General features: G+C 30.3%; 1 protein-coding gene and 1 long non-coding RNA gene across 2 annotated transcripts; one reads left to right on the top strand and one right to left on the bottom strand.

The window, feature by feature from the left end:
- The first annotated feature begins 1,544 nt into the window (after positions 1 to 1,544).
- On the top strand, positions 1,545 to 18,339 carry LOC113516236 (uncharacterized). Its single transcript, XM_031908853.2, has 3 exons — positions 1,545 to 1,595; positions 9,976 to 10,225; positions 12,563 to 18,339. The coding sequence occupies exons 1-3, from the start codon at positions 1,593 to 1,595 to the stop codon at positions 12,799 to 12,801; spliced, it is 492 nt and encodes a 163-aa protein (XP_031764713.2). The 5' UTR covers positions 1,545 to 1,592; the 3' UTR covers positions 12,802 to 18,339.
- LOC128200758 (uncharacterized) lies at positions 3,804 to 5,945 on the bottom strand. Its single transcript, XR_008252863.1, has 2 exons — positions 5,808 to 5,945; positions 3,804 to 4,800 (listed from the first exon to the last, which is right to left on the bottom strand). It is a non-coding gene; the product is annotated as an uncharacterized LOC128200758 (long non-coding RNA).
- Positions 18,340 to 19,640: the final 1,301 nt, after the last annotated feature.

The following is a 19,640-nucleotide window of genomic DNA, read 5'->3' as shown; positions in this document are numbered from 1 at the left end:
TAGCTGAGGCTTACATTTATTATTTTTATTAAAAAAGCCATTACTGGTTTCCGTGTCTCATATAAGCATTATTGTTTGCTCTAGATATAAAATAACTACTTTATTATTACAACTATCATAAATGCTCATTTATTCATGAATATCATCTGCAATGGATAGCACAGTATAATTTGCGGTGTCGATGATGTGTTGTACTAATAAATAAATAACTATATATATCTCTTTTGATCTTGTCTTTTATTTATTTTTTAATAGAGTTAGTTATTTTGACATTCCTGGCTATAAATAAAAACATAAGACCGTTTAAACATTATACTAAGTCACCATTGGCAATAAGAGTTAAGTGAATTTTAAATGTATCTTATTTATATTAGATTTTTCAAGTTAATTGTTTATTATATAAGACCTTGATTATAATTGTGTCAATATACATAAGTATTCCATTTTAAAGCTATTCTAGTTTTAATGTATACATACCTAAACCTATTATCAACTATTTAAACGGTCTATTTGGTACTTCAGGTAATAAATTTTAAAAGCCACTGACTTAATTACGGTTAAATAACACATTTAACAGAACGGATGTGTGACATTATAGACATATTAAAACATATTTAAACACCTTATTTTATGGGTATTTCATTTCCATTCCGTGCTGCACAGTTATGGAATACATTTCCCGTGAACATTCAAAATTCAAATTTAAGTGAAATACAGTAGCATAAAGTACAAATTAAAGTATAGATTGTTACAAGATATAGACAATTTTAAAAATGTTTTTTTTTTTCTATATTACGTCATCTGCTTTTCTAGGGAATCGAAATTGAAATCACAGTTATAAAGTTTAGTTTGATGTTTCTCCTTAAAAAATCTGACTAAATAACAATGTAGTAGTAAAAAAAAACTTTAAAAATTGGTCTACAATGATGAAAAAATCTACAAACATATCGGTAAACATATATAAAAAAATATGCAGTCGAACATGCATCGTACATTTTTGAAGTCAATTAAATACTGCAAAAAGTAGCTGTCAAAATGCTATTGCGATGCTGTAACGCACAGAATCTGATAATAGTTTCTGATATTGCCTATTATTCTAACAGAATAGATACAAAAAAAAAAACATAAATTACTTTTTATATTAATAATAACAAGAATTAAGTTCCATAAAAATATATGTATGAAATATATATTTTTACTAGTAGTTGTAGATTTAACATTTTAAAACCGTCAGATATCCGAGTGAAGTAAACATTCACATTGCTAAATAGTCTATTAAGTGTTTTACAACTTAAACAGAGGAATTATACCGATCAGTCATAAAGTAAAATAACCTTTGCAGAAAATGGCGAACGCCTGTAATTTTGCAAAGATTTCACGCCACGCCCGGGGTTGAAACGGTCTTTGTTTACCATTAAAGGCTCCAACACGATGGCAACCGTAAAAAAGTGGATCATGTTGGACCGGACTCGAGTAGAAAGTGAAACTGCTTTGTCGAAAGATTGCTATAAAAATTGTAGCAGCAACTATAGCGAGCTCAGTTGAGGCGAGCGCGCTATAAGTGCCTGTTACCAGTGCAACTACACACTACAATGGTCAGTTCCATAATTCCAATTTCACTTTCGTTTCAGTTGTGTTTGTTTTTTTAAGTAGACATACTTATGTAAGTTTCAACTTCTTCGTGATATACTTACTCTATGTTTAATCTATGGTGTATTTCTTTTTTATTACCTGCCAGTTTTTACAGTTGTGAGTATAGTTTTTAGCAAAAAGGAGGTTCTTATTTGATTTTTTTTGTGCGTATGTTACACGATCTCTACGCCAGTTGGTGGACAAATTTGATTGTTTTAATCAAATTTTATATTATTAGATTCCTGTTCTAAGATTTATTATAATGATCTCGCAAATTTTATCAAAATTGAAGAATTTCTCGTAAAAAGTTTAAAACTATTTAAAATTTTTTCGTATACATTGAAAAATGTTATCTATGATATTATACGTAGATGATAAATAGGCATTTTATTATATATTATTATATGATATTTTATATCATTGTCGTGTAATTTAAATTAATAAATATAAATAAATAATACTGCATTTATAAAAATCTATAAAAACGTTGCGCCAGAGATCTGCAAGTAGTAAACAGACATATAATCCGGCTCGAAGGACCAATGATTGGAGTGCTTGTTTTTGTTGTCGACTGTCATTATATTTATTAACAATGTAGTCATTTTGGTACTAACTTATGTTTTATATTAAAATATTTATATATATGCACCTAATAACCTAATAATAATAAATAATAAAGTTCTTATCATTATTAGTGGAATGAATACCTTATCGAGGTTTTTCCTAGAGACTACCGTATGGGATTCTTCACAAAAGGTATATTTTCTTCGGTGTCAAAAATGCGCACGTGACACCCCTAATATTGCAGACGGCCATAGGCCATAGTTCGTTTAGCATCAGACAAGCTGTATGCTTGTTTGCCATCGTGGCAATGATGGTGAAGACGACAATAAAAAGTGTTCTGTACCTACTAAATATACGAATTTACACCTGAAAAAATTGCTCGTTTTGTAGAAAGTCGGATAAATGGTAATGGCATATAATTTGTATTATTCCTTTATTCTATATAGTAATTCTTAAAAATATAAATGTAAAATTGGGTTTGCTTATTTGTGTCTTAGTGCCTTAAATGCTTAAGCAATCACTATGTAATTTGGTATACACGTACTATATATATCATCATCATCATCTTCCTACCCTTATCCCAATCATTTGGGGTCGGCGTAATATGATTTTATCCATATTACAAAAAGATTTGGTAGTTTTACGACCGGCCACCTGCCTGAATATATATATATATATATATGCGTAGAGGGAGAATTTTTATCTCAGTCAGTAAAAATACCCCAATTATGTCGCGAGTAAAAACTAGTAGAGACATATTTTTCTGTGGTGACACCAAACAAAAGCAGCGAAGTGAGTAAAATATGCATGCAAATGTTTCTTGTTGACCTATAAAACTGACTAATTACACGTTGCAGTTAATTAATTCGATAACTGTTATTAAACAGAGCGTGAAACGAACAAACGAACAAGGCCATGCGTTCAATTTTAAACAAAACATTAGGTATTACCACATATCTAGAACTATTGTTTTGATAGCCGGATAAAATTAATTATATATGGAGTAATAAGGTTAAATTTAAACTTTTATATATTTTTATACTAGTCTTTAACCCGCGGTTTCGTTCACGTGACAAGGATAAGTTGTTAAATGACTGGATCAGTAGTTGCCCATGTATTTCTCTACTCCAAATTGTAAATGTATACCAAATTTTATAACTATTTGTTGAGCTGTTAAAATGGTAAAACGTAACAAATAAACGAACTCACTTTCATATTTATAAATAGTAGTTTATTCCCTTCCTTTCTTTTCCTTCCTTTAATAGTCGAGGGGTGGGCAAAACATGACCAAAACCTAACTGCGTTTGCCAATCCGCGTGCCAAGCGTGGCAACTATTGGCAAAACCTTATGGGGGCGGCCTATGTCCAGCAGTGGACAGTTATTGGCACTCATTGGTTTGGGTTGATAATCGCAGTTAGGCTTTGGTGATGTTTTAAGCGTGTCGCTGTTGCCCATGAAATTCTCGACCATGAAGTACTCTTAATCATCTCTTACTATACTCACGTAAAATGAGTTTTTATATATTAAGTTAATTTGCAGCGTAAAACCCGATAATTTTATTTTTTAATCTTATATTGATAATTAAAAAAAAAAAAAACAATTAATTCATAACAGCCATTTATAATCATAAAAAAATAATCCAGAATATCAGTAATTCAAAGTGAAAGTATGATAATATGTCTATAACTATTTGCAATTCGATCTTTCATTATGTAACACAAATCGCTTATCAACTGAACGGAATTAAATTAAAATTGGCAAACAGACATTAAAGTTATATTTCTATATGAAAACTAGAATTCCTTTTATAAAAAATAAAGAACTGAGTATACCAAGTTCATGTAGATTTCGCGTACAAAAATTCATAAAAGTCACACTCGCTTCTTGCGAGCAATTCAACCTTGGTTTTGGCGGTGACGGAAATAAAGTAGTTACTGTATCATGTCCTATTTATATTATTATCACTAGGTATATATTGTTAAATGGCATTGAAAGGAATAAGACCTTTCTCTGGCGGAACCCGTGTGTACAAGGTAAACAGGAACGGGCGCATTCGTGTAGAACAAATATATATTATATATAAGTAGGTACATATAATACAAAATATTGTTGTACTGAATTGAGGTAAATTACTCTACATTGAAAATGGTTTTTATTGTTCATTATTTCCGCGTTTAACTAGTGCACAAAATGTTAAAATATGTATCTTAATTAATTATTATACTTAAATATTACTATAAAGTTCGTAAGTGCCTAACTTTGTTGCAATAACTTGTTCTTAACATTTTTTGAGCGACATAGTTAACAATATGGTTGGCATGACACAAACATGAGCACGTCTGATGGTAAAAGGTTATCATAGCTTATGCATACTTATAACTCGAACACAAGGAATGTCAGAAATATGTTGCCAACCTTGAAGAAACCTCCTTTTTAAAAAACTCCATCGTCCATTTTTTATTTAACTTTAACCACGTGATTTCTTTTTAGCATCCTTTACAAAATATTAGGTATTTTTTTCATTATTTTCAGTCTTTTAAATACAGCCTTCATTAACCGCTTCATTGATTTTTGATCGCGTTCACTCCAATGCAAATGTATAACTGCAACATTTATAAAGCCATGAAATTGTGTTTGCTAAACTTTCTAAACGTTATCCGCAAACGTAACTATAGACATACAAAAATAGTTAGCACAAGTAACGCGACAAATCGGTTACATAAAGTAATTTCCCTTTATAACAACAAGTATTTGAAAGTAAATCGTGACATGTAAGTTGCATTAGGTTCTCACTTAGCGCCTATTGCGATGTAGGTACAATATCGTTTCGAAGACAACGTAACGAATTTGAAAATTGCTATATGTTTGACAACATTTTGTGTATATACTGGTCATTGCCTGCGACTTCGGCTGTGTGAACGAGATATATTGTTTCACCTAAATAAAAAGTAGCCAATATTTTTCTCCATCTAGTCTCCAAATAGTACCTACGTGTCAAATTTCTTGCTGACGGTTTGAACCGTTAAGAAATCAAAGAGTAACAAACAAATAAGCTCATTTTTATACATTTATTATTTTAGTAAGGATGTGTTTTATTAATAATATTGTTTCAATCAGATTCTTCATTTCAATATTGTACATTGAATAACCAAAATCTTTTAATTTGCTAATTTATAGATACTATAATTATACATATCATATATGATAGATGTCGCCTATTAGGGATAGGCGTTCCATTTATACCCTTTGTATTGTTTACTCATTAGATCAACTTATGTATTTTAAAATTTATTACCATTCCCACTTAATGTCATGATATATATAAAGTGAAAAAAAAAGTGAAAAAAATATTTATTTCGTAACAAAATTGATACAATACTAAGATAGTTTTTGTAGCATTCTAGTAAGTGTTACCACCTATATATATGTATATATATACATATATAAAGTACTTACAGGCATCGATGAATTTATGTCATGATCTTTATATTTATCAATGTTGAAATATTAAATATATAACAGATATCTATTAAATTACAAATATATTATACCAATTAATACTTGCATAATTATTTCAAATGATCGTAATTAAATACTTATTGCAAATTACCTCAGATACATGTATTTAACTTTATACTCCTGACTTTGTGATGAAACATTCATAAGTACAAAATTGACATTTAAAATTATTGGTTTATTGAAACGAAAGGCTTGTGTGGGCAGGCAAGATTAGTGGGCGGCACGTCCAATACCAACAGCAGACCTTTGTATTGTACCAATTTTTCACAGCCTACGCACATTGTATAGGTACCAAGCTTATTGCAACACGAGCATTTGATAACAACTAGTAGATATATTTCGTTCTACAAAAAAGAGATATCAATAATGAATATATATGTACCAATAAATATATACAATAATTTAGTTGTATCATGTAGTCCCATCATAGAATAGCCACTCCTTCCTTTCCCATGAAGAGAAAGGCATAGAATAGGAAAGGCACCGACCCTCTTTTCTCCCGTGGGTGTCCGTAAAGCGTGGCAACTATTCGCAAAACCCACCTAGGCGAAGGCTTATGTCCAACAGTGGACAGTTAAAAACTGATATTATGATGATATATCGATAAAAGAAGAAATGGTTTTTTTTTTAATATTTTAATAAAGGTCATGGAATTGCATATACAAAACTTGTTTCAATAGAACTTAATAATAAGGTAACTGAGAAAATACTCCTAACGGCGATACCGGTCAGGTATTTATTATAACATCTTTTTTGTGGAAGATTAAATTTTTTAAATATTTTATGTAACCATGCTTGGTTGAAGTTATCACAGAAACATTCTCTTAATCAAATCGAAACATTAAAATAATTTAAATATTAAATCTATTAAGATATTTTTAATTAGTCGGATTATTATTATTTGTTTGTATTCATTGATTCTTTTTTTTAAAACAGTTTATACAAGAAGACTCTTCACAATAAATAGCGTTTTGTTTCAAAATTTATTCATCACAAAATATAAAACAAACAATACCTCTATCGATTGCAAAAAGAATTGAAAAAATCCGTTTAAAATTTGCAGCGTAATCGCGTAATTGTGCCGAAAAAAAACTCCAAAGAATTGAGCAATCATTTCTTTGTAAATCGCTTAAATCTTACTCTATTCATACCTGTGTTACTTATACTTATACATTTATAACATTAAAATGTTAGTACTATAGACATTTCTTAACATTCTGGAGAAAGTTTTAAGTACCTATTATGTTGGCTTCCTTGAAAGGCAATTATATCATTAAATCTCTGAGCGTATCCGTTGTAAGTAATTCACAGATGCATGTAAAACTTCAGTTAGTATTCAAGTTGTCGGTAATAATACTTATTACAGCTTATTAACACTGTTATTTAAGTCACAGAGTATGTAAATGTATCAGTAGACAAACAACATAGACAACTAGAGATATCATAGACAAAGATGGTCAACTCAAAAACTACTACGAGTTAGCCGGAGTCAATTATGTTTTGTAGAAAAACCAAAATTTTATTTCTAAATAAATGCAGTTAATTATTGACAATTAATAATAATAACAATATATTCTTTATATCAAGCAATATGTATTAGTATAAATTAGTATTATAGTATAAAGTGTTCAAGGACCAGGATAAAAAGTAGCCTATGTTCTTTACCATCCCATATAGTACATACGTATTTTTCATTTTCATAGTGCTAAGTCAAGCCGTTAAAGTAACAAACAAACAAACTCACTTTCACGTTTATAATATTAAGAAGAATTAGGCGGCCGAACTGGAACTGCTTTTCGAGACTTGGTATAAAATATAGAGGATCACGTTAAGAACATTGGCGAAATGTGGCAACGTCGCAGCATCGTTTTTAATTGATTATTTAAAAAATGCTCTGATATTAATAACAATATATAATTTATTCAAGTAAACTTAATAATAAGCACTTTTAATAGCTTTTTTAATACGTTTACTGTCCTGTTCAAAATGAAATTTGAGCTGAGAAGAATGGGCAAGAAACACAGCTATTGCTTCAATAACGAACTAAAACATTAATCATAGAATATATTGTACAACAAATTTACTACTAAAAACTTTCCCATCTACTCGTATTTTGCTTCGAAATTGATCAAATACTTTATGACATCTAAATCTAATATTTTTAACGAGAGCTTAATAAATATGATTAATGTTTTAGTTTGCTACCATTTTTTAATAGTAATATTTTTTTAAATATTGTTCGTAATTGACAGATAATTGCGACGTTGCCATACTTCTTCAAGCTAAAGCCATGAAGGCTCTTAACTGTGATTATATTTTTACCAAAAACAATGAACTTTGCAACAGTTGAGTACCCGTGTCTTTATGCAATGGCAAGCGTGAGTTCCAATCCAATTACCGTTACACAACCACGAGACGCTTGCCGAACCAAATGTAGCCTGATATACTAATAGCTAGGGTTGTCAGTACATTTATTACTTTCTGTCCTTATTTCTACCATACATTTTTTTATGCAACTTAGAATGGCAAACAAGCTGACGGCCCACCTGATGGAAAGTGGTAACCGTCGCTAATAGACATGAACACTATCATGGACATAACAGAGTATACTGTTTCACCCATAATACTTCCCATGCGTTGCTATTCCTGAAGATTAAGGTATTATTTACCTCTGTACCTTGTAAATTCACTACCATATACCACCTTTCAAACCAAAACACATCTATGCGAACGCAACTGCTTCATGGTAAAAAAGCAAATAGGACAGAGGTACCCAAATAAAGACTTTTATACCCTATTTGTATACCTACACCCTCATGTCAGGAAGTTGTAAAAATTTACTCATTAGCTATTAATTTCATTTTTTTTTTTATTAGATTGTATTTTATTCAATTTACTTATAAGTAGGTTCAAACGCAATCGATAACTCAAATATGAAAACCGTTGTAGAGATAAGAACCTTTTAAAAAATCCATAAAGAAAGATATAAATCCACTCCGATAGATATACGAGTCCTTCGATTTTTTCATTTTATCTTTTATCTAATCATATAGACAGCCCTGAGATACTTCTCGTGGCATAGTTAACTTATTGCGCTGTTAATACTTGGATATGAAGTAACACATATGTTGCATGAGCTCAATTACCAGCTAGGGTTCACATCTCAGTATTTACAAACAGATATTTCTGGCTGAATACCATAGACAAATATAGAAATGGTCCTTCGAGATTTCATTCTAATTGAGAAATATCTTTATAGTAGTAAAATAGCTCAGATCTAACAAATGTACATACAATAATACTAATGTTACACTATTAATTCACTAGTGAGGCCGTATAGGTCCCAGCTTAGAATAGGTTACCCTTTCCTTTCTCGTGGGTGTCGTAAGAGGCGAGTAAGGAAGAGCGAGGGATGAGCGTCCCTCTTAAAACATCCCAGAGCCTTACTGCGGTTGCGAATCCGGCTGCCAAGCGTGGCAACTACAGGCTAAACCCCCCATGTGGGGGGGATATTAATCAGTGGCCAGTTAAAGGCTGATATGATGAACACTATTAATATTTAGCCCCCTTAGTTAATTTTCGTGATAAACATATATGTTGATACAGCCTTTTGGCCTACACAATTTTATTACATTTTATTCGAGTGATTCTATTACTGCAATAGTAACAAGAAATAACTATAATAAATACCAATTAGCCAATGTGTGTAGAGCGTTCCGTTCATCACAAGGTCGAAAAAATATTACTACCTACTGTATCTATAATAATACTTGTAATCATCATCATCATCCTATCAGCCTTAACTGTCCATTGGTGAACATAAGCCTCCCCCTCTGGGGGGGTTTTGCCAGTAGTTGCCACGCTTGGCAGGCGGATTCACAACCGCAGTTAAGCTTTAGAGATGTTTTAAATGGGAAGCTGCTGCCCATCCCTCCACCATACGCTCCTTTAGTCGCCACTTACGATACCAACTGGAAAGGAAGAGCTGGCCTATTCTGTGACTCGACCATACGGTCAAATATTTATAATAAGTACCACATAATCACACCAATTGATTGGTCCTCAAACTGAGATATTCTATGTTATAAGGAACCATATAATTGACATAAGGTAACACAACCCAGAACACTCAGACCTTTGACTTAACTGGGAATTGAGCTCGGAGTTCTTTTACGCAAAGCAACGGGCCTGCCACAGCACCACGAGCGTCGTCTTTGATTACAATTGTCATTTTTTACTCAATTCTCTTTCTTTTCCAGCACCTTATATTCCTCGCGGCGGTAGCTGCTGTGACCACTGCAATGCCATCGTACATCGCGGTGCCAGCCGACCAGATCGCCTTCATCGATCTAACGCAAATGCGCGCGCGCAGGGTACCACGACAAACGCTGTCGCCGCCACCGCCACCACCACTACCAAACCTATACGAACAGGACTACCAACCTATACCGCTGCAGCAGTTGCAACCGCTTCAACAATTACAACCGTTACAGCATTATCAGCAACAAGGTAAGTTTTTTTAGTGTTAATGGTGCTTTGTTCAGGCATCCCATCCTCGCTATTGGATACGGGTGACGGGATGCCTTTTCTGATGGATGCACTGTATTAGTTGGGGCACAATGCAGTTATTAGGGGCGCATACTTGGTAAGTTATATTGTACAAGTCCACCAGAGAGAGACATTGTATAAAAGTCGTTTGCATCACCTCTGTCCCACACGTGTTTGTACCGTGAAGTAGCTGTACTTACATGGCTATGTTTCAATTTGAAGGATGAGATATGGCAGTGAAATTACAAGGTACGATGACATAACACCATAATCGTCACACGTAAGAGGGGCACCATGGAAAAAATAGTATATTCTCTAATGTCTATGGTGCTATTCATGTCTGTAGGTGACTGTTACCACATTTGATTAGGTGGACCGTCAGCTCGTTAGCCATTTTAAGTGTCATAAAAACATTATGTCCATATAATAGTTCCATGGTATATATTATATAATTTGTATGTCAATAGATATGTCTATCAATCGTATATACTTTCTTTTGATACTGTACTAGCTTTTACCCACTACACCGTCCGCAGAGATTTCAGAAATAGCAATACTAGTTTTTAAGTTAGACTTTCAGGAAAACAACAGTGAAAATCGCCTTTAATTTGATGCAGTAGTTTTTGTGTGTGTGTATTTTACATTTTTTTATAAATATATTTCATGCACAATCATTATCCACCTGTAACTTTATTAAATTAGTGAAATATATATTCTTATTGTTTCTCGAATACAATGAAATCTATAGAGAAATCAGTAACTGCAAATCTGCTCTGCTCCAACGAACAATCATAATAATACTACTAAAATCTCACGTTTAATTCATTAAATTCAAATTTAACATGCCCCAGGGATTAACACGAATAAAATCAAAGGTTGATTATAGAAAGCGTAAATAATTTAATGAGGTCAATGTTATGTATCGCCGGTTGATCCGCGACTTGTGAAATATTGGAAAAGATGAATCCATAATGTCATTCTGCACGGCCTTCCATCAAGATTAGTTCACCGACACTTTCACTGCTACACAAAGGATCAACTTTCTATATGAATAAATATGATGCCAACGCAACATGTTTTACATTCAATAGATAATTACTTGCTACAATAATGCACAAAAGATAACGTAGTATTTTCAGATACTTTCTACCATTGTTCTCTGGGTTCATTTAATATAATTCTGTGTAAAACATCCGTTCTGTACAACAGTACCTACTATAAATTTAATTGCTCTTGTTTTTTTATGCAATTTCGTAATCATTATGAAATGAAAGCGGTCACTTGGACACCTTGAACTCGTAATGGAGAGCAACCGCTGACACAGATGTAATGAAGCAAGTTCCTCACTCTACCCACATAAAAATAAACCGTGCTTTTACTTACCGTCAAGTTACAATTAGTAAACTTAAACAGTTTCCCCCTTCCCGTATCTATTTTTAATATCTAATAGAATAGACATTACTAGACAGTTACAATATTCTTTAAAAATAAACACGCGATGAGGATTTACTGGTCTTATAGTACAACTTATTAGGTATTCTGAGTTAGTATTTGCGTGATCACTCCACGCTGCGCCTGCATTTTACCTAACATTATTATTATTATAAACATGAATAAATTTAATTTTTAAACTTTTCCATATTGTACAGTTAATATAAACGTTTAATATTATTCTGATATTTGCCCAGAGTTGACCTACAATATGAACCTAATGTTGCAATTGAGAATTCTTGCGTCTACTTGAAACGCTCTTGCACAATACTTCCTTTCTTGTTCTTGTAGAGTAGAAAGTACGGAGCCGAAATCTAGTTATGATACTTTTTACTTCATTATATAATATTTAGAACTATCAATGTACTGACAACATTCTGCTGAAAAATGAAAGTTGTAATTTATACCTAAATCATCATTATCATTAGGGATTATAATCGTGAGCATATTTTTCTTACATCAGCGTCATTATACAAGTTTACATCCACTCTTGTTGATAATAGGCCTCGGCTTTACTGACCGATTACGTACTTTGTAGTATACAAATATCATTCATCTCTTGTCAACCACTTCGACAAGATCGTCCGACTATCTAACTAGTGATGTGTTTCGTGCTCTATATATCTCAATAGGCCACTATCTTGTTACACTTTTAATTAATCTTTCATCAGATAGTCTAGCCAAGTAACCCATTTCTTTGCAATTCGTGTTCTTACATCTTCAACTTTAGTTATAGACTTTAATACTTGTATAACAATTGCATTCTTTAGTATTGGTTACTAATTTTACGATATTTTTTTATTACAGGACTAGCCTTAGCGTCACCACCTGAAACAGAGCCAGCTAGACTGCTTCGAGTACAACAGCAGCCTCAGGACATCGCTGGGGCAGCCACCATGGGAGCTGATACACACCTTGCTGAGAGGCCTCCCGACTTCGGAGAGTACGTTGATTTTGGTGCCCACACCGGGGACCAAGGTGCGTTTGGATGGTACGCCGACTACCCCATTAATAACCATGATGATCATTCTGGTTACAGAAAGTAATGAGCCAAACTTAGCCAATATATAGATAGATCTAATACTAGAAATGCACATGACTAAAGCACTTGATTATAGAACAAAGTTAAGGATTTGGAGGTAGATATTCCAAATATTACCAAAGACAGTATTATTTGAAAGTGATTTTATACCTAATTTAGGTGTCGAGCAGAATTACCGCACATTTGTTCAAAACGGTTAATTCCGCACACATTTCACTGAATAAAAGTTCCTCGTTAGTTATAAGTTTCAAAAGAACACTGTGATACGCACCATGGTAGTAAAGTACTGATTCCATACATTTCGCTACTCAACTGCTTGCCACACTATTATATTCGTCATTACAATGTTTGTAAAATCCTTCCTACACCTTTGCTTTTTATTACTTAATCAGTTTCTGTCACCTAACTATGCTTTAGGACTATTGTTACTTTCTCGCTTTTCTTCCTTCTGCTTCATTCTAGCTTTTACGTATAATTCTTTATAATTTCTTCATCTTTGACAAATATTGTGTTAACAACTCTACCATGTATAATTTATTGTTGTTTTTAAATATAAATATGACTGTTATCTTCACCTTCGTTTCATTTCATAACTTCATTGCTATCACTATGGCTTATTTAACTAACAATACCTGTTACTTTCACTCACTTCTCACCTTCCAATACTTACATCTTGTTTTATCTTGTATGACGCAACTATTACCGTTTATACAAAATTATCATGTCATTCGCATCATTTCTATCATGACTCATGAATATATTAAAGTATATTTAGCAGTATTAAATATTCCTTTTTATTAGTATCATGACCTTTATATAATACGTACAAATCAATATAATTATTTATTATAGTACGCCTTGAAATCAAAGTTTATTTCTATTAATTTTATATTATTATTTTACTATCTTACTTGTACTTTTTTTTCTTATTCTTATCGTTCACTTGGTTTATTTGTTTAAATCTATATTAAAGTACATATTATTAGCAAGCTTAGAAATCTATTATACGCTAGTATTTAATAACTATGTACTGTACCTAAATTGGTACAGTACATAGTTTTCTATTCTCATTCTATTCTATTCTATTCAGTATTCTATTCTCTTTCTTTATATACTTTTCAACTAACTCTTAATTCATTTTTATTTTCTTAGTTTACCATATTACATAGTTTATAGCTTCTACCACTTGCTACTTTACTTCTATACTTTTTCTTAGCAATATTTCTTCTTAACCAAATTTTTCATAGATGTTCCTGTTTCGCCTTGTACACTTTTTGGCATATGATAAGTGATTGTGTGTGCTTTCTTATATTTATTTATATATAATTTCTATTACTTTTCTACTTATTCTATATACATAGCCATGCACTTTACTTACTTACTACTTTCTGCTTATTTTCCTATATTTTCATTATTGCATTTGTCACATTTTCATTCATTTAAAAGCAAAACTCAAAAACTAGTCTCGCCATTTATTATCATGTCTCTAACTAGATATTTAGTAGTGCTCTTATTTTTTTATTTTCCCTTGTTACTTTGCTTGCTACACTTTTACCTTCTGTTATTTCTTAACTGTACAATTTATATAATTTTCTATGATCTAAATACCGAACAAACACACATTATTCATTGCATTATCATCATCATTATACTTTCATAAAATGAACAATAAATCTATGTAGTCCTGAATGATATAATAGCATTTTTCCGTTTTAAAAATGTATATTATATATCTTAAATGTATATTGACTTGATGTATATTCCCTTTATGCTGATACGCCAGAAAGAGAAGCAAGTTCCAAAAATCTCTATATACTCGTATCTTTATCTACATCTCTCATTTCATCTACTTTCATGATTAATTTTTCTTCTGTTACTTATATTTCCTATTATATGTATTACTTATATTTCATACTCCTATTACTCACATTTTGTAATTTTATACTTTTAACATATTCACAAAGAATTTACAATTCTAATATACATTATATTTCTATTTCTTACTTGCATCAGTACTCCTACTTTTAATTCTATTTATCATTATCTGCTTCTATCCTACTCTAACTTACTTCTTCTCCCAATTCTACATACATCTATCTTCTTTATACACTTTTACATATCTTCTTCTTCATGTAAGTTTGTCAGTTTCGAGGACTTTATAATAAACTTCTCTTTTAAATATGACAGCGTGTATCAACATATTGAATCGTGTATACATTTACCAATCTATCTAACCTTTTCATTCATCATTCATCATGTAGACACGTTTACATTATCACAACATTAATTTTCATCCTTAAGCATCTATATCGTTATTTAAAAATCTTTTCTCTGTTATTATTATCAAAATATTTCTATAATTCTATTATTTAATTTATCTTTTATACTTACTCAGCATTTTTCATTTTCTTGCTCTATTTATTAAATACATTATATTTTCTCTCTATATTTCTATTTATTTAAATCTATGATAAATAAACTTTCCTCTCTATATGCATCTTCCATTTTGCTTACTATCTTTCAGTTATTACTATTTTCCCTTTCATCTTTTTACTCTGTCTATATAATGTATCTATTATTTTTATTTTATTATTTATTTCTTTATAATATTTATTTTATTCCAATATTTTGTTTTAATAGTTTATTTTTGGTCTTCATTCTGTTTCTATATAAACTAATCTATATTTTTCCTCAATTCTTGCACTACAAATTGTATTTCTTTCTTGGTTGGTTGGATTTCTATCTTAGTAAAGTATTTTCATTTCTTTTTCCCCTTATGAAAACTTAAATTAGCTGTTCTTATCTCTTTATATCCTTAATTCTACTTTATTTCTTTTTTCGTAATCTTTACTATACTTTATCTTCATACTCTATCTATATATCTTTTTCATACAAAATAGAGCATCATTATATTATTAATTTTCAACTTAATTCTATTTCTCTGTATTCTAGTTTATTTAATAATGACATGAGCAAAAATTTACATTTTACGCTAATTCAGTTATTTTCATTTTCTTACTCTATCTCATATTATATTTACTTTCTACATATCTATTTATGTTTTTTTTTTATTTCCTTTCATCAAACCTTAACTTTATCTTCACTATTTGTATCTTTCGCAATTCTTAAATTAATTTTTACTCCTTCATCTTTATACTTCATCTAATTATCTTATCTTTAATTTTATAATAACCTATTATTAGTAATTAAATTTAATCACATATCTTAATTCTATTTCCGTATAATCAAGTTATTATATTTCATTATTCGTTATAAAAAAATTTCCCCTTCAAACAATATATCAGCTTTCCTTTCAATTTGTAAAATTTATTTCACTTTATATTTTCTATTAATTCATTTTTCCCTCAGCTTCTTCATTCTCATTCTTCAAACTATTTTCTTACGTTTTATCTTACTCTATTCACTTTTATAACTCGTTTCATAAATGCAATATACGATATATCTGATCGTGATAAATGTAAATCTCTTTTCTGCATCTTTCCACTTTCACATTCTAATAATCTAACTCATTTCATCGTTCTTTCAACCGTCATTCTTGCTTCTTCTCTTTCATTCATTCCAACTTATACTGTTCTACTACTCTCATTATACTATACTACAGTATTACAGAATTTCTTGGCTATTTTTCCTTATCATTCTACTGAACCTATTAATTCATTAAGCTGATTTAAAGTATAAGCAAAGAAAATAATTTTTGCCATTCAAATCGATACAAGGTACTCGTACATACATTTGACACTTGAAATTTGGATACCATGAGGCTTGAAGCAGGTAACAGCAGCAAATTTGTAGAAAACAACTTGCCAGATGTTAAATGGAAAATCGATATTATATCACAAAAATTATGTATACGGAACTGGTTATTAAACTTTAGACATTACGAAAGGTGGAATACGTGGTACGAATTATGAACGCTAACCTTGTTGCGCAGAAGTATAATTTGATTCTTACAAAATAGCGACTTTGCTTAGTTAGTAATTATGATTTAAACCTGGAACGATACGTATTTGGCCCACCGATTTAATCTTATATAATGCAATATAAATGCTTTTTGTACTGTCCCCTTAATTCTTTATTTTTCTGCCTTTTATTCTTCTGCTTGACTTCTTTCTATATCCTTACTATAAAATTCATATTTTCTTTTATTTATATTTTTTCTACCAACTTTTCTTCTACAGGTCTATTTTCACTCTAAATGCATATACTATGCATAAAAATTTCCTTTCTTCTACTAATAATTTCTTTTCTATATTTCTTAAGCTGTATAGTTATTTTTTCTGCAAAATAGTATTTGTTCTACCTCTAAACTAACTATATTTGTTTCTTTTATTCTTTCTATTCCTTTTTCCTTCTTGTTCTTAAATCTCTCATATCTTATCAACAATATTCTATATCTCTTGTTCTTTAATCTTTCTATTTCTGTAGACTTATTCTAAAATATTATTTTACCTAACTTAAACTTATTAAAGTCTATTAAACACTTTCTTAAGCCACTTACATCTCTCTCTCTCTCTCTCTTTCTCCAAAATATATTTCTTATTTTTTTCTTAAAGTCATGTTTCTTTTATTTTCATTTTTCTTCTACTCTATTTCCTACATTTACTTTCTCGACATTACTATATCTATATAATATACTATACTCTTTACATACTTATAATTATTTTTCTTCTATGTTTTCAATGGTCACCTAATTTATTTTCTTTAAATTTTTTCTACTTAATTCCTTCCTCTAATTCTTTATTTACACACTTTATAATCTGTCCTACATCTTGACTATTTATTCTATGCTTTTTTACTTTTAATTCCTAAAATCTATTTTGTAACTACTTTTCATTTTACATAATACTCTTTCTCTCTCTCTCTCTCTCTCTCTCTCTATGCTTATTATTTGTTTGTGAGCTCTCATTACTGTTTTTCTTTTCATTACGCTTTAATAAATTTTCAATTTACCTTATTTTTCACCTCACTATCATCTGTTCACTTCTTATCTATCACAAATCATTATCATATATCAGCTACGTCTTTATTTTCTTTCAAATATGAAATGTTACTAATTATATTATTTCAATCATATGTATTTAAATACAACTTATAAAAAAAATGTATTTCTGTGACATTTATATGAAAGACTGTTAACATATGTAATTAAAAATCCTACTTGGTGCGCTTTAGGGCTAAATTATTTGCACAGTATTGTTGTTATTGTTAATTAAATTGTTATTATTTTTTGTTATGTTTTCTTTTATTCCTATCGATATACCGTTATACAGTGAAGACAATAAAAAACAATATACCACAGTTTTTCGTTTTTTTTTTTTTTATTTCATACATTTAACATATATATTCTCATACAATGATATTTAAAATAGATTTCTTTGGTTTTAATAACAGCTCAGAATTACGACATAAGTAGACAGTTTATCCAAAAAGCCAACTGATTAATTGTTTATTAATTTTGTATAATTATACACTCAATTATTTATGTTATTAAAATAAAACAGTTGGTTTATTAGATTAACTATCATTAAATAGTATTTAGATACTAGGTACAGTGTTTCGTTCTAAGTAACTACTTTATATAATTATAAATTACATATAATATAATTTTAGTAGGTACACATAGGTGTCACCTATAGTCGTACAAAACATATAGGCCCAGAATGTATAGAGTTAGAACATTATTTGTACGTTTAGTACAATCGAGATATAAATTAGAATCAGAGGATCCTTTATATTTCATCTTCATTACATGAAGTAAACATTTACACAATTTGAACTTTTATTTTTATTATATTACGAATGGAATTTCAATGACAAATAGCCAATTATTTGGCACATTCGATGAACACTATTTCACATTCGAGATTGTACATTAAATCTTATACTTTACGTCTAAACGCATATATATAATACACATCCATTACTAACGAGAGAATTTTTTAACTGGCCTAATAAAATACATCTTTTAGATGACGTCAATGAAGTCAATGAATTCGTTTTGTTAATAAAACTTTTTGGGCCCATTTCGCAGGCTAACCAATTTGAAAATATCATAATGCGTGTATCCCTGCATTTGGGAATACAAAAATATTAATAGGTTTACAACCTATTAATAATTAATTTCTGATAATTCCCATGATATTCATAGAATAACTATGTACGTTAATATAGCACAGTTGTTTAAACTGTAGATATTTTATCAAGTATTATTATGGTAGATTATCGAATCGTTATAGAAAAAAGAAGATTTTTATATTGTACATACACGTTACCTCCCTAATAATTGTCAAATTACAGTCCAGTACAAGAATATAACGAAAAAAAAAAAAACAATAAGTAAATTCTACTATAAAAATCAATATTTACACAATCATTACTAAATACCATATCTAACAATTAGTGCAGAATATAGGCCGTAGGGAAGTTATACTCGTATTTACAAATTGAAGTAAAAACTAAACTAAGCTAAATTTATAATACTGTGTAATCTCACTCTGATAATAGAAATAAATAGGTACATTAAATCACAGAAGTAGAAAAAATATAAAAATAATCTTAAAATGAACACTTTTGTGCATAGTAACTACAGATAATACAAGACATTTTTACATTACGATAACACTCTTGCTGACGACGTACTGGCAACCGCCACATTGCATACCTTTTTCAAATTTATTTCTTTTTTTGTGTTCCATATAGAGTAAGCAATATAATAGCTGCCAGTACATCAACAACAACTAATTACATACAGTCGTGTGCGATGATACATGTAATAGGTACTTAACTTTTTTAATAGTTTAACGCCGTGCACATACCGATGTC

The sequence above is a fragment of the Galleria mellonella genome, unplaced genomic scaffold (assembly GCF_026898425.1).
Source record: "Galleria mellonella isolate WM207_F2 unplaced genomic scaffold, CSIRO_AGI_GalMel_v1 utg266, whole genome shotgun sequence".
NCBI lineage: Eukaryota > Metazoa > Arthropoda > Insecta > Lepidoptera > Pyralidae > Galleria > Galleria mellonella.
Note: the sequence above shows the minus strand (reverse complement) of the source record. Positions and strands in the feature narration are given on the sequence as shown.